General features: G+C 43.1%; 2 protein-coding genes across 7 annotated transcripts in view; one reads left to right on the top strand and one right to left on the bottom strand.

Moving 5' to 3' along the window:
- Ubp1 (upstream binding protein 1) overlaps positions 1 to 17,249 on the top strand; it is a 58,857-nt gene extending 41,608 nt beyond the window's left edge. For 3 of the 4 annotated variants that reach the window (XM_070006508.1, XM_070006506.1, XM_070006505.1), the window contains 8 exons: positions 2,568 to 2,671; positions 4,682 to 4,736; positions 5,163 to 5,256; positions 8,962 to 9,052; positions 9,809 to 9,924; positions 12,365 to 12,507; positions 13,200 to 13,251; positions 15,234 to 17,249. In XM_070006508.1, the coding sequence (XP_069862609.1) occupies positions 2,568 to 2,671; positions 4,682 to 4,736; positions 5,163 to 5,256; positions 8,962 to 9,052; positions 9,809 to 9,924; positions 12,365 to 12,507; positions 13,200 to 13,251; positions 15,234 to 15,271 (693 nt within the window). In that variant the 3' untranslated portion in view covers positions 15,272 to 17,249. Of the gene's footprint in view, positions 1 to 2,567; positions 2,672 to 4,681; positions 4,737 to 5,162; positions 5,257 to 8,961; positions 9,053 to 9,216; positions 9,349 to 9,808; positions 9,925 to 12,364; positions 12,508 to 13,199; positions 13,252 to 15,233 lie in introns of those variants that run through there. The other variant, XR_011368698.1, reaches the window with a different exon arrangement.
- An 896-nt stretch (positions 17,250 to 18,145) lies between these two features.
- Positions 18,146 to 25,009, bottom strand: part of Fbxl2 (F-box and leucine rich repeat protein 2) — a 70,993-nt gene continuing 64,129 nt past the window's right edge. For 2 of the 3 annotated variants that reach the window (XM_070006503.1, XM_070006504.1), the window contains 2 exons: positions 20,328 to 20,540; positions 18,146 to 19,714 (listed from right to left, as the gene is read on the bottom strand). In XM_070006503.1, coding sequence (XP_069862604.1) covers positions 19,607 to 19,714; positions 20,328 to 20,540 — 321 coding nt within the window. In that variant the 3' untranslated portion in view covers positions 18,146 to 19,606. The remainder of the gene's footprint in view (positions 19,715 to 20,327; positions 20,541 to 25,009) is intronic. The other variant, XR_011368697.1, reaches the window with a different exon arrangement.

Here is a 25,009-nt window from a genome sequence, read left to right as displayed (position 1 = left end):
ACACCGCAACCAAAGCATTAAAAGGACTTGCAGGACTAGTGCTTGCTGTGAGCTGCAGGTCATGTTTTAGGTGATCATCACTTGGGGAGCAAGCTCCAGGTCTTGCACACATGCACTCTTCCCATTCCATCGGGTACACTTGTGGAGTTTTATGTTTCCATTTTTGTCATCTTCTGAAACATTCTCCCATTGGTGACTGTGCTTTCTGTCACCCCTTCCTTAAAAACTCGACTCGAGTTTCACAAGTGTGGGAGGCTAGTGGCCAAAGGCACTGGGTTGAGTCCAGTACCTTGAATACAGACAGCAGAATGAGGATGACCAGGGCAGGGCACCTTCTATTCTGAGGGACATGCTGGTGAAAAGGCCTGCTCAGCCGATGCCCCTCCACTGGAAGCCATCCAACAACTTTTACTGACTGCTAGAGTTCATGTAGCACCAGTGTCTGTTGTTGATCTTTGGCTTACAACAAAGTTGCAGAGTTTGATAGCCCATGTTGAGTCATCCTTCTTTAGTCGGCTAGTTCACAGGACACTGAACCTGTAACTGTACAAGTACATGGTACTGCTATAGCTCTTATGCATTACAGACTGTCTTCAGGAACATAAGCACTGTACCTTGCTTATTGTTAACCGCACTGCTGGACTGCAGTGGAGCTCAGCGGTAGAGGCTTGCTCCAGCATGCATAAAGTCCCTGGGTTCCATCCCTAGCTGCTAAAAACATCTAAATGTATGTAAAATGTGAGACCAGTATATCTGGAGCATGAGTTTAGTATTGGGTTCTGTACCTTACTTGTCCATTCTTATTTGAAGTTTTTTACTTCCTCAAATAGTTGACAGTAATTACCAAGGCAAATTTGGGGAGACAAATTTAATAATAAGATTTACTTGGAAGTGGTGCTGTGGCTCAAGCGGTAGAGCGCTCGCCTTGAGCTGAAGAGTGCAGGGATAGCGCCCAAGCCCAGAGTTCAAGCCCCACAATCGCCAAAAAAAAAAAAAAGAAAATTTACTTTAGATACATATTTTATTCTGTGATTTGATCATTTGTATTGGGCAAGGAAGAGTTCTAGGAGTGACAGTAAGTGTATGACATCTACACATTAGCTCACAGAATCTTGGATTCTTCAAACTATAAACTGTAGAGGTTTCTTTGACAGATGAAAAAAAAAGTCCTGTTTTGTTTGTTTAATTTTAGGGGTGGTACCTAGGCACTGAGCTTCTTTTGCTCAAGGCTAGTAGTCTACCACTTGAGCCATAGCGCCATTTCTGGCCTTTTATAAGTAGTTTATTGGAGATAGAGTCTCACGGACTTTTCCATCCATGGCTGGATTTGAACTGTGATCCTCAGATCCCTGCCTCCTGAGTAGCTAGGATTACAAGCACCAGCCAGCAGTGCCTAGCTAGTTTTAGTTTTTTGAGACAGTGTCTGTGGCCTTAGGACTGTCTGGAATTTTCTGTATAATCTGGGCTGGCTTTGAACTTGGATCTTTTAACCTTAGCCCCTCAAGTGCTGGTTTGTAGGTGTGTGCCCTACCTGTCTCAAGGCTGTAGTTTTAAAAGAATGGGCATTATTGTGAAAGATACTATTTATATTGAAATTGGTATATACCAATGCAATGAGCTGACCAGCCACATTAGAGTTCTGTTTTGCAAGGTGATAATAGTAGAAAATGTCTGCAATTATTTGTCCTATTTTAGAGCAGATAAATAGACTATTGTAAAGAATGTTTGCTGTGTTTTCTATTTTCTTTTCCATACCCATGCTTTTGATGGGTGTAAGGTATTTATTGTAAGCCATGTTGGTGAGACTTGGTTTCTACTGTCAGAATGCCACCGTTTCTTCGCTTCTTCATACTAGTAGTCCTGATGTGGCCTTATTCAGGAGAAATGTGACTCTCGTACTGCCCAGCACACTCTCGCCATTGGCTTTCTCTCCTAATGGTCCTGTTCAGTGTGACTTTGTATCTTTGCTCTAGCTATGGTAACAGTTTTGTCAAAGTCTGAAAACTACTTAAGTTTATCCCTCTGAGAAAACATGAACACCCACATGGATGGACGCATGGTGGAGCAGCACTGGCATGGCTGTTGTATTTTCATATTGGACCAGCCCATTTTTCCTTGGGGATCATTATTTATGTTAAGAATTATCAAGGAAACACATGGGTACTGTTGAGGTTGCTTCTCGGAGAAGAGGGGACAAGAAGCAGGAAGAAGGACTCAGCCACTGTCCAGGTCACCATGTACTACTGTTGCATGTTGCTTGTGAGGCTTTCTTGTCTCTGCTGTTCCTAAGCCTTCAGAGAATAGCAGAATGCCTGTTGGGGGAGCTGACAGGATACAGATTAAGGAGGAGGTCTATATTTAAAATGGCTTTAGAAAGTTAGCACCTCAGGTCTTCTCTAACATTAATGTCTAGACACAACATAGCAGGGTAAATTTGACTTATCTCTTGCTTGACTTGCTAAACATCAGGTGTCTTGTATTTGGTCAGATTAGAGAGTGAATTACAAGAGGATCTGTCCCACAGATTTAAAAGCGTATCATTGATGTCTTTCTGTTTCTGTCCTTAGTGTTCTCCGTGGCCCGACACCCCCACAGCCTTCGTGAGTAACAGCCCTTCCCCAGTGCCCACCTTCACCTCCTCACAGCAGAGCACGTGCAGCATCCCAGACAGGTACCTGTGTGTGTGCGTGCGCATACCTGTGCCTCACCATGCGCGGGGTCCTTCAGGTCTCTTCCCTCTTGTTAGCGGGCTCTCCTTTCTTTTCGTTTTGTCCTTGTTGTGGTACTGGGGATTGAACTCAGGACCTCCCTGGCTGCTTTAGCAAGCATTCTGCTACTTGTGTCATACCCCGAGTTTTACAGTCTAAAAAAAAATGTTTGTTTACTGGTTCTGGGGCTTGAACTTAGGACTCAGGGATGGATTCATGCTCTTGCTTAGCCTTTTTACTTAAGGCTGGCATTCTACCACTTGAGCCACACCTCCAATTCTGGCAAAATTTTTGCTAGTTAATTGGAGATAAGAGTCTTTTGGAGCTGAGCACTGGTGGCTCACACCTATAATCCTAGCTACTCGAGAGGCTGAGATCTGAGTATCATGGTTCAAAGCCAGCCCTGGCAGCAAAGACCATGAGACTTATTTCCAATTAACCACCAGAAATGTAGAAATGTTGCTATAGCTCAAAGTGGGAGAGTGCTAACTTTGAGCAAAAATTGCTCAGTGATGGCACCCAGGCCCTGAGTTCAAGCTCCACAATTGACCCAAAAAAAAGTGTCTCATGGACTTTTCTCCCAGCTGGCTTCCAACAAGGATCTTTAGATCTCAGCCTCCTGAGTAGTTAGGATTATAGCCATGAGCCACCAGCTCCCAGATTAGCCTTTTTTGTGTGTCTGAAGTAGAGTGGTGGGAAATACACTGCACTTCAGCGTCACAGAACAATCGCTGTCTTTTTTTCACCTAATACTTCTCTTTTTGCACCTCACCCTTGTGCTTCATACTTACACAACTGTGCTAATTTCAGGAAGGACATTTTAAGATAATTCAGTCTTTTAAGAGGATTCAGTCTTTGAAAGATGTTTTAAAAGTTTTTTTTTAAATTGTTGTCCTAAAGGTGATGTACAGAGGGGTTACAGTTACAGTTAAGTAAGGTAGAGTATATTTCTTTTTGGACAATGTCACCCCTTCCCTAACTCCCAATTTTAGTCTTCAAAAGATTAAAGAGAGTGTTTGTGGGCTTCACAAAAAACAGTATCAGTGACTTGAATATGTTTACATATTTTATTTCAAAGAACATTGGTCTTTTGTCATATCAAACTGGTTTTTTTGTTTTGTTTTGTTTTTTTGTCAGTGGTGGGGCCTGAATTCTGGGCCTAGGTACTGTCCTCAGCTCTTCAGCTCAAGGCTAGAGCTCTACCACTTGAGCCACAGCACCACTTCTGGCCTTTTCTGCTTATGTGGTGCTGAGGAATTGAACCCAGGGCCTTAGTTTTAATCCTCCTATTTTAGGCTTCCCATTTGGCAGTTGGCATAAGAGATACATGCCATCATACTCAACTTCTTCCACTGAGATGGAGTATCACAGACTTTTCTGCCCAGGCTGCCTGGAACCTTCAAGCTTAGCCTCTCATGTAATTTAGGATGACAAGGATACATTATTGTACCCAGCTATGAGTTGAAAAAGAGTCTCATTCTTTTCTGTCCAGATGAAACTGAACAATATCCTCCTGTTCTTAGCCTTTCAAGTAGCTAGTGAGAATAGGTGAGAGCCTGTTCAACTTGTTCATGGATAGATGTATTAATTTAAAGGAAATACTGTTTTATATTTTTATTATAATGATGATACTTGTGTAGCTCATTTTCTTCAGATTGTTCAGTTATTTTTAGCTATCTATTTCACTTAATTTCTTGTGGGTTTTTTTCCTAACTAAAGCACCCTACCTGGCACCCTAGTGAAGAATTTAGGGAGCCTTTTTTTTTCACTAGAACAGATAAAGGCAGATTTGATCTCCCATGTATCCTTACCTTACCATTATCATCATTACATTGACTTCTAATCTGTGTGTTACATTTTTGTTGCAAGCTTATGTAGCTGTTTGCCTTATTTTGAAGCCATCCAGATTACTACCCTTTAGTGTTTTGATTTTTTTTAATTATAAAAATCCTTCCTTTTTTTTTTTTTTGCAGCAATTCTTCTTCCCCAAATCACCAGGGAGATGGAGCTTCACAGTCATCTAGTGAAGTAAGTGTCTTTTCCCTAAAACCATCAGATGCTTTTAGGGGCCTGTGCTTTAACATTTCTGGCCAGGGCTTGAATCGTTAATTATATGGGTCACTGAGTAAGTAGATTCATATTCTTCTTGGGTCGGGGAAAGGGTGTGTATGTGAGTACGCGGGCTTGAATTCAGGGCCTCACTTTCTTAGGTTTTTCATTCAAAGCTGGTTAGTGCTCTACCACTTGAGCCATACCTTCATTTCTGGCTAGACATATGAGTCTCTCTAATTTGTCTGCCTTGTTGGGCTTTGAACAGTGATGCTCAGATCTCAGCCTTCTAAGTAGCTAGAATTGCAGGCATGAGCCACCAGCATCTGACTCGGGTATTTTACTTCATTTGGGTTATTCTTTTACATTTGAAACCTTTTATCTATGTTCATTTCTTTTTAATAGCAAATTCAGCCTTCAGCTACAACCCAGGAAGCACAGCAATGGCTAGTGAAAAATAGATTCTCCTCCTACACAAGACTGTTTTCTAATTTTTCAGGTAATGCCCATGTGTATGCCCACACAAGAGTGTTTCACATGTATACTTCTTTTGTTGTTGTTGTTGGTTGTGAGGCTTGAACTCTGGGCCTGAGCGCTGTCCCTCAGCTCTTCAGCTCAAGGCTAACGCTCTACCACTTGAGCCACAGCACCACTTCCGGTTTTCTGGTGGTTACTTATAGATAAGAGTCTCACGGACTTTCCTGCCCAGGCTGGCTTTGAACCGCAATCTTCAGATCTCAGCCTCCAGAGAAGCTAGGATTACAGGACCACCTGTACCGGCGTCTCATCTATACTTCTTAACCTTAAAATATCATGTATACATATGAAGCTGAAACAAAATACTACATCCTTCTTCCAGTACACTTGTATGATGTCTTGTGTAACTTAAATTTCACCAAATTCTGGAAACATCAGTTCCATTGACATTCTTGTTATTTTCCTCATTTGTATGTAGATTTAGTTCTGTGTAGTAATTTTTCATTTCAACTTCATTTTGTTTCCCAGTAAGTTGTAAAAATAGTATGGAGATGGTCCAGAATGCCTTCAGTTTTCTTAAATAATGTATTACAAATTCAAATCCCAGAAGTCACCGTTGGCACTGTAATTTTGTTGTGTTCTAGATGGTCATCACTGCAGTTAAGATACAGACTTAGGGCTTCATCGCAAGGTCCTCCCTCCTGCTGTTCCCTTTATGCCCATCCTCCCATACCACTAAACACACTCCATGACTTTACTGTTTCATGAATATTATATAAGTGAAACTAGAAATCATTGAGAATATGAATTTTGGACACTGGCTTTTATTACTTAGCTTTTAAAGATGTTAAAATCTACTCAAGTTCCCGTGTGTGTCTGTAGCTTGGTCCTTTTCCTTTAAGAGTAGTAGTTGATGGTGTAGATTTTATATACTGTCGTCAGGTCTTGCCCAGAGTGCTTGGGTAGGATGTTAACAGGGATTAGAGTGCTGCCCAGCCGATGAGATGGGAAGTCTGTTCTGGGAACAGAGGTTGATGTGCCAGGTTTGCAGAAGCAGTAAAACACACCAACATGTACTGCTTCTATATTGCCCGTGAGAAATATTGGTTGGGACACAGTAGATTGGCAGTTAAGTCTTCCTTGAGCTCATAAGACTGCTGAAAGAGTTTTCCCTTTAAGAGGACAGACCATGTGTGCTCACACGCCCAGCCTGAAGGAACACTTGATTTCACAAACATCGTGGTTTCCCGCTATGCCATTTATTATATTGTTTGTGCAATGAGTAGTCATTTTCATGTAGCTCTTTGACTCTTTAAGATTTAAAGTGCCAGATGGAAATCATTTACTAGCTAGGATCCACATTTTGATATAATTAAGCGAAGCCTTTTATGTGTGAAAAACTAGAAATTATAAAATTCAGAGTGGGGGAGAGGGACATCTTAACTCTCAGGGCAGGAAGTAGAAAAAGCTCTGACAAGAGGGGCCAGGGGGGCCCCTGGTGAGTGCTGGGATGGTAGGCAGATTCATGTTTGTGTCTAGAAATTCTGAGTTCTTGTTACTGTGAACAGTAATCACATTGCTTAACCCCCTCCCCCCCCACCTTTTCAGTAACTTGGGGACTTGTTCTGAAGGGCTAGTGGGAAGCTAGCCACACTGCCCCACTGGTACATTCTCTCAGCTGTAGCGTCGACAGGGCAGTGAGGCTGCTTGGAAAAAAGTCAAGTATCAGGAAGGGCTGCAGTTTACAGGTGTTTTTAGTTCTCTGTAATGGTTCCGATGTGTGTGAGTGAATATACACACATTCCTCTTGTCACTGCTGTGGGCCCTTCATCACTGGTCCCAGTAGAAATGAAAGACCCTCTTTCTCTGCTTCTCTGACTCCATTAAAAAAAATTCCACCAGTGCTTACATCATGAGTAACACTTCTCTGATCTTTATTTAGTAGATTCCCACTGAAACTTTTGAAACTAAACCCTGTTACCTTCTATATGGAAATCCATGCCTTCATTCACTATTTTAAGTGTCTCTAACAACTGTGCCTTGGCTGATAAGAGGGCAAAAATAGGGCTGGGAAGGTGGTCAGTGGCAGAGTGCTTGCCTTGTATGCAAGAAGCCCTGGTTTCGATTCCTCTGCACCACATAAGCAGAAAAAGCTGAAGTAGCTCTGTGGCTTAAGTGGTAGAGCGCTAGCTAGCCTTGAGCTGAAGAGCTGAGGGACAGCGCCCAGCGCCCAGAGTTCAAGCCCCACAACAGACAAAAAAAAAAAAAAAGGCAAAAACAAAAGACTGGACCCACACATAGCCTTAGTTACTCTGCTACCAGCTCATAGAGTAACTTTGGGCAAGTTACCCAAATGATTGACTTCCATTTCTTCCTTTGTAAAATAAAGGGTCAGTCAGGATGCCATGAAGACTTATCTGCCTGGGGTTAAGGATACATAGCCACAACCACAGCCCAGCAGAGAGGCAGGGCAGTCATGCAGTAGTCCTACATTGGAAATACCTCTCTAAGTCTTGCTCATTGATGATGGGCTTCTGGATTTAGCTTTTTTTTTCCCCCTTTGTTTTGGTGCTATTTTAAAGGGATGTAGGGGTGGGGTGGGGGGTGCTCCACAGTTACATAAGTCAGGTAAAGAGTACATTTGTTTTTGGAGAATGTCACTCCTTCCCTTGCTCTCTGGCAGTTTTTCCCTCCTGTGTCCCCCCCCCCCCCCCCCCGCCAAGTTGTATAGTTCATTTTCAATATCATGTCTAGTAAGTATCACTGCTGCATTTGTTCACCCTTGTCCTTCCATTTCCGTTTTCCACTTTATCCTCCAAAGACAGATAAACAAGACAAAAAACAAAAACAGCAACAAAGAAAACAATCTATGGTTTCATTTTCTGGAGTTCATTTTAATAAATACTATTTTATGTGCTCCAGAGCCATTATGCCTTGATGTTCCTCTGTAAGAGTCTGCTACTTTGGAGCCGGGCACCGGTGGCTCATACCTGTAATCCTAGCTACAGTAGGAGGCTGATATCTGAGATTGTGGTTCAAAGCCAGCCCCGGGCAGGAAAAGTCCATGAGACTTTTTTTTGGTTGGTTGTGGGGCTTGAACTCTGGGCTTGGGTGCTATCCCTCAGCTCTTCAGCTCAAGGTGAGCACTCTACAGCTTGAGCCACAGCACCACTTCCAGTTTTCTAGTGGTTTATTGGAGATAAGAGTCTCATGGACTTTCCTGCCTGGGTTGTCTTTGAACCGCGATCCTCAGATCTCAGCCTCCTGAGTAGCTAGGATTACAGGTGTGAGCCACCAACGCCCAGCTATGAGACTCTTATCTCCAATCAACCACCAGAAAATCAGAAGTAGCACTGTGGCTCAAGTGGTAGAGTGCTCACCTTGAGCTCAAGGGATAGTGCCCAGGCCCAGAGTTCCAGTCCCGTGAATCTTTGCTACAGGACATTTTTTTTTTTTGGGTGCTCTGAGGGGCAGGTGTGTGTGTGTGTGTGTGTGTGTGTGTGTGTGTGTGTGTGTGTGTGTGTGTGTGTGTGTGTGTGTGTGTGTGTGTGTGTGTGTGTGTGTGTGTGTGTGTGTGTGTGTGTGTGTCAGGTGTGTGTGTGTGTGTGTAATACCTCCCAGTGTCATGTAGAACACTTAACTATGTGAAGACAGAGGTGTGTGCAGCCACCAGCTACGTCTGTTCTTTTTCTAGCCATTTGTGACTAGTCTCTTTGTTGTTCTCCAGGTGCCGACTTATTAAAGCTGTCAAAAGAGGATTTAGTTCAAATTTGTGGTGCAGCCGATGGAATTCGGCTCTATAATTCACTGAAGTCAAGGTAAAATACTGTGGACTGTTCTGTGTGAAATAAGAACGTGCCTTTCTTTGCGCGGGGGATTTGGGCAGAATGTGTTTCCACAGTAGGTTGGCGTGTGCCTGTGTGCGCCGTCAAGCATCGGCAGCCTCATGCTCACGAGAAGACTGTTTTGTGTACACCTTCAGGGCAGGCCCAGATATGATGCAGGCACTGATGAGGGCAGAGGTAGACTAAGACTGGTAGCAATGCACATGGGCAGTACTGATTTCTTGAAGACGACTGGGTTTGTTGCCAAGAAAACAAAACTTCTAATTTAGGTGAGCTATACAGAATCTATGGTTTTCAAGGTCATTATTATTATTAAACAGCTATTAAAATGTAAACTTCTAATTGTGAATTTAAATGATAGAACTGTAAACTGTGCTGGATTTTAATATCATTGCTGTTTCTAGACTTGTGTGAGAATTCCATTAAAATTGAATCCTACTGATTTTAAATTGCTTACTTTATCTTGAAACTTAAATTCACCAGCATGTGACAGACCATCTCGATGGTTTAAAGTCTGGATCATCCTATTAGAGCACCTGTGATAGTTGGTGTGAGGTGTGTGGTTTTTATATTTTTATTTGTGAATTCTCTTGTATAATGAAATAACATTGTGTTTTTTAAAAAAAAGTTCTCCTAAGGAACTAGAGCTTAGATTCCTGTAGTTCTCGTTGTGAATTTGCTGAGGCCATGTTCTCTCCCAGGCTCATCAATGACATCTTCTGATTGCAGGTCAGTTAGGCCTCGTTTAACCATCTATGTCTGCCGGGAGCAGCCAAGCAGCCCGGCGCTGCCCGGGCAGCTGCGTGCTGCGGGCAATGGCGAGAGTGGCGGTGGGACACCCTTCGGTGGGTACTGAGACTGGCATATTCCTGTCACTTTCTAAGATTGTCAGCAACAGAAGGACAAGATCCGGTCTCAACAGCAGAAAGAAGTAGTGGCTCCTGGGCCAAAGGAAGCTAACTGCCTTTTTCAGTCATTTCAGCCACATTATTACACCCCCCCACCACCAAGTGAAAGAGAGGCGTAAATGCTAGAGGATTCTGATGCCTTCTTCCACATTAAATCTCAAGTTTATTGAAACTCAATATAATACTGGCAGCTCAACAAGAACACAAGAGGGTCCCTGCCTAGCTAACTAGACACAGGCTGAGGATGTAGTTTTATGATGCGCGTTTCCTTAGCATGTGCAAAGCCCTGAGTTTGGTCCTCACCTCCTCAAAAAAAAATTAACACTTGATATGAGGGACTCTTAAAATCCTACCCTCATTGTATGGTAGGTAGCTGGCACTATACTCTCTTGTCTAACGTTCTGAAGTCGAGTGAATGCAGCACACTCAGGACTTCTCAGAGAAACATACATTACTGATTCCAAAGAGGCATTCATTTGCCCTGGTAATAAGTAGGCAAAGCTCCTGAAAAATACCGTAGGCCTGGGGCATGGATCGTGGCCGAGCACCTCTTAGTACATGTGAGGGTGTGAGTACCACCAAAAGTAAATGATCTATGGCTTCAGTTTTACTGAGAAGTTGCAAGGATAGTAATTGTAATTTTGAGCTTTTCCATCCAAGTCATTCAACTTGAGAAAGGAGCTGTGCATGTATTTCCCTACATTCTTAAATACATACATTCTTTACATACAGCAAAATAAAGATTATTTTGGAATGTATGTCCCCAACACGAATGTTGGTGGAAGAGTATGTGGAAATATTTTAGACCTTAACCTTTGACCTTTTCTGTTTGAGGGCATATAATACAGTAAATATCAAACGCTTCAGACCATAACGCCTCTTAAAATAACTGTCATTGTAGTGTTAAAATAGCCAGAGATAGTACATAAATGATAAATATGCCTATGTTTATTAGTAGACATTCCTATAATCACACACTTTGTTTGGAGAAGCAAAGTTCTCAGCAGTGATATTCCTGATTTATGGTTGGCTTGAGTCAATAGTTGAGCCAGGGCCTACATGATTGAGACTCATTACATTACGTATGCCATGCAGATGTTGCATATTAAGTTATATATCCCCCAAATGGAAGACAGTAGGTATACTATGGCTGGATAAGGAAGGATCATATTCTCTATCTTTACCATTTTTTTTGTGTGGTGGTAGCATTCACTTTGTTTTTACTAGGGTTTGAACTCAGGACCTTCTGCTTGCTAGGTGGAGACTCTACTACTTGAGTCAAATCTCCAACCCCCTTGCCTTAGCCATTTTTTGGACAGCATTTTGGGTTTGTTTTTTTGTGCTGGTCATGGGGCTTGAACTCTGGGCCTAAGTGCTGTCCTTCAGCTCTTTTGCTCAAGGTTTATGCTCCAGTGTTGTGTGGTTAATTAGAGATAAGAGTCTCATGGACTTTTTCTGCCAAGGCTGGCTTCAAATAAAAATCCTCAGGTCTCAGCCATCTGAGTAGCTAGGATTGATTACAGGCATGAGCCACTAGTGCCTGGTCAGGATTTTGTGTGTTCTTTGAATGAGACACACCTTGGACCCGATCCTCCTTACAGCCTCCTTGGTGCCTAGTTTCTTTGCTGAGATGGAGTAATTTTTTGCCCAAGCACTGTTATCCTTTTGATCTCTACCTCCTGAGTGGCTAGATAAACAGGTAATAGCCACCACACACAGCAATGTCCTTAGCTTTTCATATGTCTACATTATCTGTATTACTGTATTGGTGGGGTTAGGAGCAGATAGAGCTTTTATTACTCAGGATACATTCCCAGTAGTAGGATTATTGAAGCAAATAACTTTTAAGAAGTTGCATAGCATAAATCCTCCCATTAAAAAAAAGTATCTACATTCAGTTATACTTTTGTACATGCACCTAGTTTTGCAGCCATTGCCATTGCCACAATCCAGTTTGAATGTCATTTCCCCACAAAGGTCTCCATGCTTGTTTGCAGCCAGTCAGTCCCATTCATTCTGTTGTCTGTGGTACTGTGGGTGTGACCCCATCCCTTGTACGTACTGAGTGAGCACCCCACCACTGAGCCTCAACCCTTCCCATTCTTTTACAATTGGTCATTGCAATGCACAGAAACAATTAAAACCTTAAATCACTTTGTAGATGAGATGGATTACTGTTAATGTGTTTTAGATTATATTGTATTCTATTACCTTTCCTATGGGTAGTTGTAGCCTTTTAATAAGGGGAAGGAGAAATGTTAACTTGTTCTTGTTTATAAATTTTATCTCTTTAGTACTTAGAAAAGGTATATTCAATCAAGTACAAACAGATCATAGATTATTAGTAAAATGGTGTTTTCTCCTGCTTTAATTTCAGTTTATCATGCAATCTACTTGGAAGAAATGGTTGCCTCAGAAGTTGCTCGGAAGCTTGCATCGGTGTTTAATATTCCTTTCAACAAAATCACCCAGGTGTACAGACAGGGTCCCACTGGCATTCACATCCTTGTTAGTGATCAGGTAAACTGAACAGCCAGGCTCATTCACTCTTTTCTATCACATTGGTAGTTTTATAAGTACATTGTGAGACAGTAGAATAATTCTGTGGGGTCTGCTTTGCACATACTCATATGAACATTTTCAAACGGTTGGGGATCAAAATTTGTGAGGATGAATAACCAAGAGTTACAGGCATCCAGTGATCATATGTGTACTAGTCAGAGAAAGCCCCTTGAATTCAAGCACTCACTGGAAGAATCTAAAACCAATGACAGGTTTTGTCCCTTTTAATAAATTGAGGCATTAGCTATATTCTCCTTTTGTCTATTTGCTGACCAGTGTGGAAAATGACCTATAAGGTTAGAAGTACAGTTCTGCCCTTTGTCTCTGGGTTTTCATTGACAAGCAAGTGATGACATTTTTCAGTTTGGGTTAGCCATTATTCATAGGCCCTGGCAGGGAATGCTCCCCAGGGGGCCACCTGGTGACTGACTTGCCCACTCAGGCATTGGTCAGGGCATGCTTCTATAGCACAAGGACCAGCCCGTATGGTAGATGTAAACTTCACACTGTCTTCGAATTATTTTGATAATTGTATCCTGTACTTGTGGGAGAAGAATATAGGTTTTCCTTACTTTTTCAAGTCATTTCTAATCACTTATTGTAAAGGACTGTTGGATCTTAATTATACTTACATGTCTGCTTTCTTCTAGATGGTTCAAAACTTCCAAGATGAGAGTTGTTTTTTATTCTCCACAGTAAAAGGTACTTGGCATGTGTCTGTCTTGAATGACTGTATTTGTTAAAGACTGTGTGTGCCCCTAGCAGCCCTCTGTGTGCTTGTTACTCTTCAAAATATTGTCTTTGCTAATTTTAAGGAGTTTGAGAAATAGATGAACAGATTATTTTGAATGGTTCTAACAAGTGGAAAAAAAAAAATCTGTTCATTCAGCCAGCATTTTATTTTCTGTCAGATGTCATGCTTTTAGAGTTGTAACTTTGTTTCTCTGCTGATGAACACACACCCAAACTGGCCACAGATACACAAAAATTATCAGCATTTTAAGTGTCATGAAAAAGAAAGTGGTTTAAAGGAGGGATGTGGGATGGAAAACCTACACCTGTTAGAGAGGGCATTTCCAAGGAAGTGACTTGAAGAATGAGGCACGGAGCACAGGCACAGTGTTCCAGGCAGGGTGGGGCTATGTGTGCAGGGGTGCATTTGGCTGCTGTGATGGCCTGAAAGAGGCCGTAGAATGAGCTGGTGAGAAGAGCAAGATAAAGTCAAGGTAGGAAGCCAGGGTCTAGCAAGTCAGCTGGTGATGACGGAAGACTGGATTTTATTTAAAATGCATTGGGAAATCTGAAGTTTAAACAAAGGAGTAATAAGATTTGATTTTTCTTATGCTTTCACAATGCTGTGCAGATAGAAGGTGGCAGGATTGGACAGAGAGTCTGTACAGGCCAGAGGTAATAGATCTGACAGGTTTACGGGCAGGACCCACTGTGCCCCACATTTGAGGGAGGAGGAATTTTGATTGCTGGTTTTGTTAAGCTACTGGGCAGGTGGTGGTCTCTTCAGAGGTAAGTGAGGTTGGAGGAAAGCAGTGGAGTTCCATTTTAAATATGTCAAGTAGGTAATTAATTGTTCCACTCTGGGACATAGAAGAGGTCTGGCCTTGGGATGTAAAACTGGAAGCCTTCAGTCATCAACAGTGAGTCAAGCTGTGGAAATCAGTGGGTTCACCTGAGGTCATCTGCAAAGTGGGCCTAAACCAGGCTCAGGTAGGTTCCAAAATGAAAAGGTTAGACAGAGGGGATTTTTGAAAGGTAAAAAGGTAGACAGGTTTTAGCACTGATGCTTCCCCTAGAAGAGGAAGATTCCATTTGTCACCCTTTCCTAGTAGTCAGTCTTTTGAAAACACTGTCACCAGAGTGTTGAAATTAACTTCTGCTTTGTTCCTCTTGTGCTACATACCTATAGTCACATTACAGTAGTTCTGAAGTGGTGACTTCTATAGCCTGAACTCTTAAGAGTTGCCTGTAGGACTGAGTGTTTAAACTAGTTCGCCTGCTACTTTGGAGACATAGTTGGCTTAGCACCTTTCTGCTCAGTCTCTTGTTCTCAAAACATGTTTCCCTTTGCAGAATTCATGTGATCATGTGGTTGATTGTGTGGTGGTGTTTGTGCAACTAGTATACATTTCTGACGTCAGTCACCACAGGATTTCCCTTTATCCACGTGGAAACTTTCTTTTCTGTCTTCACAAATGCCTTTACTATTTTCTCACCATGTACTAAGTAAGGCCTTCTAGCTAAAGGAGTGTGATAATACTTTTAAAATATTTCAAGGCTACCTCTGAGGAGTTTGTTTTTTCCAAGATAGATAGATGCCCGCGTTGTCTGATATGTGCATGGCTGGCTTCCACCTCTGCCTGGCACAGAGCATTGACCTGTTCTGCTGCCAGGTCCTGCCTCCTTGCCCACTCTGCTGCAGACCAAGGAAGCCGTGTGGGAGCAAGGCACCCCCAGGAGCCAGCCAGTGTCAGAGCAGCATATCTGATGAGGAAACGTGCACATGAAACTGGCTAAGGGAAGAGGAGCTTCAGCCAAGCAGTCAGCTCTTTTCCTCTAAAATAAGTAAAGGCAACCTCTGAATTAGAATCAGAGATTGTACATTTCAGAGTTTTAGATTTTATACTCCTAATTTCCTAAGCTCAGCTAAAAATACTTTTTCTTTTCTGCAGCTGAAAATAATGATGGTATCCACATAATTTTGAAGTGACATCCTAGACTGAACTATATTCAGTACCAAATAAAGTCACGCTTACAAGTGTGTGAAGACTGAATCCAAGAAGTCTTGGGATTGGATTTTACCATAAGTGATGTTTCATATTGAAAACACAAGCTATGACCTTCCTAACGAGCTGTATGAGAGGCAGATCTCCTCGCCGTCACTGCCATAGCCAAGCAGCCTCATGCAAGTAAGCACGCCGGGCAGCGTGTGTCCAGCGTGCGTCCAGCTCTGGAGGCTGGGGTGCAGGCCAGTAAACACAGTTCCAGAAGCAGCCTTTGCTGGCTTTTTACACTGTATGCAGTTTGGAAATGAATGTAAAAAACTTACTGTGGGCATTTTTACCTTTTTGTGCCAGTTTGGCTTTTATTGCTTGACCCTTGTGCTGCCCTGGGGAGGAGATGGGGGAGTGTTTTGGAACCAGAGTGGACTCAGATGCAAGAGGTACGCTGTGCGGACATGGCAGGTGGTGGTCAGGTAAGAGGCCCCGCACTCTCTCTGAAGCAGTCGTGAGGGTGTGTGGTGTGTGATCGTCTATGGAATCCTGACAGACTAAGGCAGATCCAAGCCAGGAAGATGGGCTTGAAGCAAACTGCATTATCAGGAGTACCTTGGTGAGAGGATCAGTGTAAATCCTAATAGGTACAAAGACTTTTGTGTTTTTGCTTTGTCACAGATTTATTGAATTTTTTTGCTTCTGCTTCTTCCATTTTTAGCATTTTAGTTCCTGCTTTTCATGTTTTGACTCCACCTTTTCCTTTAAATTCATGTGATTTTTTTTTTTTTCTTCTCCCATTTTCCTCCTTTTCTCCACCTTCCTTCACCCTTCATCCCTTTTTCTTAAAACAGTTTTTGCAGACAGGGGCTCACTGTGTTGCCCAGGTTGGCCTCAAATTCCTGGGCTCAAGCGATCATCCTGTCTCAGCCTCCTTAGTAGTAGCTGGGATTACAGGTGCACAACTCAACACCCAGTTCTTACTAAAATCTGTTTCAAAGCCCTACCAAAACATTAGAAATAGGTGATTAACTAGAGGGAGCAGTTATTGTTGGTAGCTTCTGATGTGGTGTTATGAATGAGATGAAATTACTCATGGAAACACTAAATGACATATAAAACACTAAAATGTACGTACATGTTCCTTACATCTCAATACTGAGCTTCAGTGCAATCATGGACATTCTGGTAATTGTTTAGGGGCTTTTAAAAACATACATCATGGCTGTTTTAATTTTTAAATAAAAAGTGTGCCTCTCATCAAACGAAATATTGTGTGCTAATAACATACCATTTCCGAAGGGAATCCAATCCTCCCTTTACCCAGAACCTTTGCAGAATTCATCACCAAACATTTCTTGGCTTGTAGTGTATCAGACTGAATTTTTGTTTTTAAAACAACTTCTGTTTTAGTGATAGCATCTCTATCCATGTATTCAGTTTTTTGACTTTGAATGTGCTATTTGAGTCTTATCCTTGTTCCAGTGGAAATAGGAATTATTGTAAGTTTGAAATCTTAAATGTCCCAGAAGACAAAACTACTTCAATGAGTGCAAACTTTTGACATTTGTTTTTATTCAGAAAAGAGGTTATTTGCTGGAAAGCAGCACTATCTGAACATTTTCATCCTTTGTCCTTTGCCCTTTGCTTTCATATGACTGGCCACATTTTCTGTACTAGTCACTTGGAAAGAAGTGAACTTTTCTCCTGTTTTAACGAGTTTTGCTTGTCTATTTAGCATTCCTTTTCAGGTCTCATTTATGGAACAATAAATGTCATTTAATGCTGTGTGCTATTTTGAATTCCTTATCAGGTTTTAGAAGTGGGGTAAAAATATTTAGAAGCTCAAACTTGAAATTACACTGAGCAGCAGTGAAACAGGTTAAATTGTGGCACCAGCAAATTTGCTACTTTGTTTTTAATAGTAGGATGTACACTTTCCATATAATAAATGTTTTACCATTGTTTTCCAAATGTATCTCGTTGGAAATCTTTACTGTGTCACTTGAAGTCACAGCTTTCACATAACCCAGTTCAACTGTTGTGGGAGGTCAGCCTACCATGGGTCTTTGTTCTCGTTTGCAGCTCATTTTCTCAAAGCTGATAAAGGACTGGTTATCCCAGTACTGATCCATGCTTGCTTGGATATTTTTTTTTTTTGTCCTGGTGATGAAACCTGGAGTTTTTGTGCTTGCTAGGCAAGTGCTCTTATCACTAGAGCTATACTATATGTATATCCCCCATTCCCAGCAGCTTGATGGTCTTATGAGAAGTTCCCTTGTCTGTGAATGAGGTTGTGGTCTACACAGCATCCAGTCTAGTTCTGTGAGCAATTGTGTCCTAGCTCAGAAGACAAATGTATAAGGCACTGGTTATTTCAAGTTTATTTTAGATGTTTTGTTTTTTGGCCGGTCCTAGGGCTTGAACTCAGGGCCTGGGCACTGTTCCTGAGATTCTTTTTTTGGGGGAGGGGGGCTGTCCAGTCGTGGGGCCTGAACTCTGGGCCTACGTGTTGTCCCTCAGCTTTCAGCTCAAGACTAGCGCTCTACCACTTGAGCCACAGCACCACTTCCGGCTTTCTTTTTGCTTATGTGGTGCTGAGGAATGGAACCCAGGGCCTCAGGCATGCAAGGCAAGCGCTCTACCCACTGAGCCACCTTCCCAGCCCCCTGTTCCTGAGATTCTTTTGCTCAAGGCTAGCGCTTTACCACTTGAGCCACAGCACCACTTCTGGATTTCCCTGTTTATGTGGTGCTGAAGAATCAAACCCAGGGCCTCATGCATGCTAGGCAAGCACTCTACAACTAAGCCACATTCCCAGCCCTCATTTTACTTTTAAATAGAAACTAAATCACTCAAACAAGCCTTGTAATATGCTCATTTATTTATGTGGCTTCCAGCATCAGTCATACATCCTGCAGGGTATGTATTTAACTGCTATGGCATTCATACAACTTAAATCAGGGAATACTGGAACATAACAAAAGGCGATAAAAGTCATCAGCTTTTTAATACTCTGGTGATCCTGCTGAGTCAGCGTGGCAGGCATGTATGGGTCTGCCTTTTCCACCTACAATGTAGCTGTGGCAGTGTGTCTTTAAACACACTTCTTAATTGCTCAGTCATAGAAGACCTCTCATTTTTCCTGTTGTACTTCTCACAAGTTCTCAGCCCTTCAGGTTGGGGACTGGTTGCTAGGAAGGGTCAGCTACCATTAATACCTAAACAATGAAGGTGGTGGTGAGTTCTAATCTTAATAAAGGTCACAAATGTGGACAACACAGAGCAAGAATTCATCAAAATAAGGTAACTAGGTCTGAATTTGGTAATCATTTTGCTTAGCTTTCTGAATGGAAGAAAGATTACAGTAACACCTTTTGATGTAATTCTGTTAGGCATTTCAATGGTTTATTCATTTTGAGTCTAAAAGACACCAACACTACTTGGCTGAGTTTTAAGTATATAAAGTTTTTTAATTATTCTTGTGTAGCCTGATATCTAAAATCACATCCATTCTGCATGCATCCATCCATCATTTTTTAATTGATTGTAATTTTAGCTTTTATCCCATATTTAAGATCTCCTAAATTTTTTGAGAAATGTGGGCATAATTGGCTTCCCCCCCCCTTAACAAAAAACAAAAATGCATTATATGCTATATAGCATATGAGTGTTTTATCTTCCCAATTATGTAACACAAACCTAACTGCTTTTGTTCAGTTTTTGGTCCCTGGAGGTGGATGTAACCGTTGATACAAACAGAAAGGTGAAGACCTTGCTTCACCCAGTTTAGTCATTTCTTTGGTGTTTTACATAAATCTGTTAACATGCCTTCCACATAGGTTTCTACATATAAAACTATCAGGCATCATGAATTTGCAGTAGTCACTTTGATAAAGTTGCTCTTTAATCTACAAAGTGGAAAAGTCCTGCTAATCAAAATGGAAGTAGGCCACTGGCTTAAGGATCAGGTAGAAAATCACCAGGTGGTTTTGCTGTTCCAATTTGTGCTAACACTGACAATCTGTGTAAGGGATTACACCAAGGCTAGGTACCCACCTCTGAAGGGATCCTGGTTTCCTGTGTGGTCTTGGCTACACTAGACCACTCTTGCCATGTGCTGACACAAGGCTTGGCTTTGATTGCATTACAGCAAAGTACAGGTGAAAGCTATCGCCAGAGTTCCTGCAATCTACACCAAAGTTCTTTACCTGTAAGTGCTTTCCCAATGGAGAATCAACAGGTTTGGGTGATGGTAGAAGAGTTTGGAAGTCTCTAGTCTTCTGGAGGAAGACCCTTCATCACTCCTTGGGCCCAGGCAGCCGCTGCTCTCACAGGATGATACAGCATCTGCAGAGTCGCTGTCCACCTCCTGCTACGGCTGGTGGGGGGGTAACAGGAGCAAAGTAGGCATGGACTTTGACATGAGGGAGCTGAGCCTGGAAGAAAAAAGGGAAATTTACCCTAGGATTGTGACAGTGATCCTAGAAAATCAGGGCCACTTAGAATCTATCCTACCTTAATACTAGGCATAGTTCAAATACAATTACTGCTTAAGGTACCTGCCATCAACTAGAACTGTTCCTGTCACTCCATATTCATTCCCATGCAAAAAGGAAGATCCAGAACCTTCTAAAGGTAAATGGAAACTATATGTCTGCTGAGTTACAGTAACCAGCCCTGTTTGTGAGCTGAACTGAAGAACCTTGGATAGTGTCGCTGGCTGTAAATGAAACTTTGCCCCAACTTACAAAATCAAGATGATGATGTGAGTGGTTTCTACGGGGAAAGAATGCAATTCTGTTCTCAATGGAAATACACGATGGCAAGTTTTAAAAGGGTGCTGATCACTAGACTACATGGAACCTCTATCTCAGATCCAGTTGAACTTTCCAGACTGGGGCCAAAGCAATGGAACTGTGAAAACGTTTAAGAGGACATAACTGTAAACAGGACCAGTCAGCATACCCACTGGCTTAGAATAGAATGGAAAAATGATGTTCGGTCATAGGGGCAGAAATTGTGCTAGGTGGGCCTTTCTCCTGCACCTACCCGCATCCGTTTGATGCCTGCTCGAGTGACCTGCTGGCAGTCGTATAGCTCGAGGCGTTCCAGCCCTCGGCAGCTCTCAAGATGCTCCAGGGCGGCATCTGTGATGAGGAGGCAGTTGTCCAGCTCCAGCACCCGCAGTCGCTCGTGGCCACAGGTGCTATTGCTCAGGTGCAGGATCCCATCATCCGTGATGAGCTCACAGTGAGACAAGCTCTGGGATGAGGAGAAGGCAGATGTTCACAGATGTTCACCTGGTACGTGCATGGCAGCTGATCATGAAGTGTCCCAAGGTAACTGTCTCCTAAAAGCATATGCTGGAAGTTTAGGCCTTAGTGCAACAGTGGAGGAAAGGGGAGCCCTAATGGAAGGTACATCTGCCTAAGTAGATTCTGCAGACTACAGAGAGCTCAACTGGCTATTGAACCACTTTGCGCTTCTGCCATGGGATGGCACAACTAAAATAAATCCTCACCAGATTTCTAGCCCATAAACCTCAGGACCTGTTAGTTTCCAATAATAAGCAGGCAATTTGTTCTAAGTATCCAGCCTATGATATGGACTAGGACACTGCTCAATCAGGCAGGGAGGCTCCTGCAAAGGCCTGGTGTCCTCTGGTCATGGGCTTGCTGAGACTAGGCAGGGGCTTTCCTCAGCTTTCTGACCACAAAGGTGAGCAATTATTAGGAAATTCAGTCCACTCCTTGAGAGCAGTTGTTGCCTAATTCTCCACTGGAATAGAGGCCAGGACAGTGACAGCAGTGACTCTAGTGTCCCCATTCATTTTTTAAAAAATGGTGCGCAGTTCTCAGTAAGGTTCTTATCAATCATTTTTTCAAGAGTCCCACCCATAGGCATGTCATGTGTGCATATGGGTGGTAAAATTATACTTTTCTGCACTGATGAAGCCAAAAATTGAAATCATGCTAATTAGACTGAAGCCAAGACAAATACATGATTTGACCCGAGAAAGACACGTGCACACATAGCTCCCCAGATCTGATGTCTGAAGGATTAGGAGCAAAGTTGGAAAGAGACTGGGAAGATCAAGGTTCAAGGCCAGCCTACACAAAATCAGATTCCATCTCTACAACCTAGGAGTGGTGGCTCGTGCTATTTCGGAGTCAGGCAGCAGAATGACAGCCTGAGGCCCAGCACCTCCTCTCCCCAAAGAAGTAAGACCAAGGCTGGGGTTGTGGCTCAAGGATTAACCTGGCTTAACAGCAGTGAGGCCTTGGATTCAAATCCCAGTAGTGTGGTCACATGAGTGGATTCAGATCCCACGGTTACATTTATTTTCTAGTAGAACATCAGCATCAGTGCATACCCACCAGCACAGCTGAGATCTGTGTGTACGGAAACAGTCTTCACACAGTGCAGGCTGACTGAACCACAGGCATTCAACACCATGCCTAGTTCCAATGCAGCCTTTCATTCGCTTGTACGTTTATAAAGGCTATCAATCAGTAGTTTTGATATTTGGTAATTTGTTGAGTTGGGCAGAGGTTCTCAGGGCCTCATGCTTGCTAGGCGGGAACATTACCACTTGTACCACACCCTGAACACTTTCTAGCTTTTCAGGGAAGATCCTACATTTTTGTTGCTCAGGACAGCCTAGACCACAGTCTTCCTGCTTAGGCCTGGCAAATAGTTGACAGGTGTATACTACCACGCCTAGCTTTGTTGCTGAGATGGGATCTTATGAACTCTTATGCCCAGGGAACTGCGTCCCACTGAGGAAAGCAGCCTTGGAGAACAGGAGAGGACTGCCAGGATCCAAGGGTCAGTGTGTAACCACTAAAATCAGTGAACAGGGATGAGACTAAAAAAGTCAATAGAATATTTAAAAAACAACAAAAAAAGTTCAGCTAATCTAAAAGACCAGGAAGGAAGAACAGAAAAACTGTAAAGGTGATGAACACTAATCCCACTTGACATGAAATTGTCAAGATATAATTGAAAAGGTTACTAGCCCAGCATGGTATGCACTACTGTAATCCCAGCATACTCAGAAGACCAAAAGGTTTTTTAAAAAGCCCAAAGCTAGGAGTGCAATGCAGCTTACTGGGTAACAGAGCACTTGCCGAGGATGCACAAGACCCTGGTTCAAGCCTAGCACCGTTAAGTAGAGCAAAACATACATGACACTATATAAAAACACAACTTGAAAAAAATATGCCAGCCGGGTGCCTGTGGCTCACATTTGTAATCCTAACTACTCAGGAGACTGAGATCTGAGGATCATAGTTCAAAGCTAGCCCAGGCAGAAAAGTCCTTGTGAGACTCATCGCCACTTAACCACTCAAAAACGGGAAACCGTGTTGCAGTTCAAGTGGTAGAGCTCTAGCTCAAGGACAGAGCCCACTGTCTCTGCGTTCAAGCCCAACAACCAAAAAAAAAAAAAAAAAAAAAAAAAAGCCATCCAAAGAGCATAAAAAGGTAGATCTAATATCAGAGGGTTCAAGATTAAGAGCGACACAGGCCAGTGTATATAAGGAGCAAACACCAGAACGACTCAGTGGCAGATTATAATGCATCCAGTCCAACAAGGAAAACAGCCATGGGCCTCTTCCACTGCTGCAGCTGGGCTGGCGTGGCTGGTAGAGTGCATAGGGGCTCCCTGTGTGGGGCAGAGAGTTTTTTCCCCCAGTATTGGGGCTTGAACTATGGGTCCTGTGCTCTTGTCTTTTTAGTAACTTAAGAGTGTCAGGATTGGGGCTGGGAAGGTGGCTCAGTGGTAGAGCGCTTGCCTTGCATGCCTGAGGCCCTGGGTGCGATTCCTCAGCACCACCGTAAGAAAAAAGCTGGCATGCAAGGCAAACGCTCTACCACTGAGCCAACTTCCCAGCCCCTACTTCCAGCTTTTTGGTGATTAATTAGAGATAAGAGTCTCATGGACTTTCCTGCCTGGGTTGCCTTTCACCAGAAATCCTCAGATCTCAGCCTCCTGAGTAGCTAGGATTACAGGCATGAGCCATCAGTGCCCAGCTCCTGAGCATCTTTCTGCTCAGTCAGTACTGTACCACTTGAGTCACAGCTCCACTCTTGGCCTTTTAGTGGTCAATTGGAAATAAGTCTCCTGGCCTTTTCCATCCTGAGCTGCTTTTGAACTGCAATCCTCAGATCTCAGCCCACTGAGTAGCTAGACTATAGATGTGAACCACTAGCACCTGGCTCTCTTTTATTATAAAAACTAAAATACTGCTTGGGTGGCTTCTTGGAGCAGTGAGTTGCACAGCAAATGATTTCAGTAGGGGTGTTATCAAAAAGGAAATCAGCCCCTCTATAGTTAACAGAACCTGTCATTACATATTCTACAAGCTAAAAATCTCAAATCCCATGACTCCACATCTTCCAGTTCCACTCTTTGGCATTCTTCTAAATCTGGGACTCTCCTTGTTACAAATATGTATTTCACTTCCGAAACAAGCAACAGTCCTGTGGCTTTCGCATTTGTGTGGGAATCCTAGAGATTCCTGGGTCAGTGTGCACACAATGGCCTGCTTAGGAAAAGCAGAACCTGGGGAAATGGAAGCCTTTAGACCTGGGCTTCAATAGTCACCTAGCTTCAGGCTGGCGGTCATCCTTTTCCCTTCACTTCTTCCTGCTTGCAGATCTTTAGTAAAAGATGAAGGCATATTTTAACATTCAAGCCAGTTTCCACCAACAGCACTGCCTCTTCTCCCCAGACTGGGCTGGAGTCTGCCCTGGGCCCTGCCACTGGGGCCTGTCACCCTCTGCTCTCTCTGCACTGTTCCTTTGGGGTCACCTGCTGAGCACGGGGTTTGCAGAGGAAACATGGGTTCTAAGGCACACTCAGAGGCCAAAGGCCACGCTGGCTGCCACCCTCAATTCGTGAAAATGAGCTGGCTGCAGGTGGGCACTGTGAGACCCATGGCACTGCAAACACATTCCCAACAAAACCCACACTTCCTGCATCAGGGCAGGGGGTGCTCCTCGCAGGTGTCTTCAACAAGGATGCTGGGAGTTTGAGCCAAAGGAAGGGGGCCTCCCCTGGTCAATTATCTTCTTTTTCTCAAGTGCCTGAGGAAGTGCCTGTCACCCGCTGACCTCACTGAGTACTGGGAGTTAGCGAGGCAGAGGTGATGCAGTTCACAGCATTTCTCTCTGAGAATCACAAAGCCAAGACTTCCTCTGGAATGTCATCTCACTTTTCTGCTAATTGTTCTTTGTGGGGGTTTTTTTTGGGGGGGGGTTGGTCATGGGGCTTGAACTCAGAGCCTGAGGGTTGGTTCCTGAGCAGTTTTGTCTCAAGGTTCTACCACCTGGAGCTACAGCTCCACTTTCGGTTTTTGAGTGGTTAATTGGAGAGGAGTCTCACAGGGACTTTTCTGCCCAGTCTGGCTTCAAACAGTCCTCAGATCTCAGCCTCCTGAGTAGATAGGATCACAGGCATGAGCCATTGGTGCCTACCTCTTTGTGGGTTTTATTTAGAGTTTGTATCTTAGATTTCTAGATTTTTTTTGCTTGTTTTGCTTTTTGGTGGTAGCAGGAGTAGAACGCAGGACCCTGCATTTGCTAGGCAGGCACTCTATCAGCCATGCCACTAACCCTTTTTACCTTGCTTTTCAAATAAAGAGTCCTGCCTGTAGGCCCAAGCCAACCTGGACTATGTTCCACTTATTTACATTTCCCACACAGATAGGATGACAGGTGAATGCCAC

Source organism: Dipodomys merriami, unplaced genomic scaffold (genome assembly GCF_024711535.1).
Source record: "Dipodomys merriami isolate MVZ:Mamm:240054 unplaced genomic scaffold, mDipMer1.0.p SCAF_7, whole genome shotgun sequence".
Classification (NCBI taxonomy): domain Eukaryota; kingdom Metazoa; phylum Chordata; class Mammalia; order Rodentia; family Heteromyidae; genus Dipodomys; species Dipodomys merriami.
The sequence above is the reverse complement of the archived record's forward strand: the minus strand, read 5'-3'. Positions and strand labels throughout refer to the sequence as shown.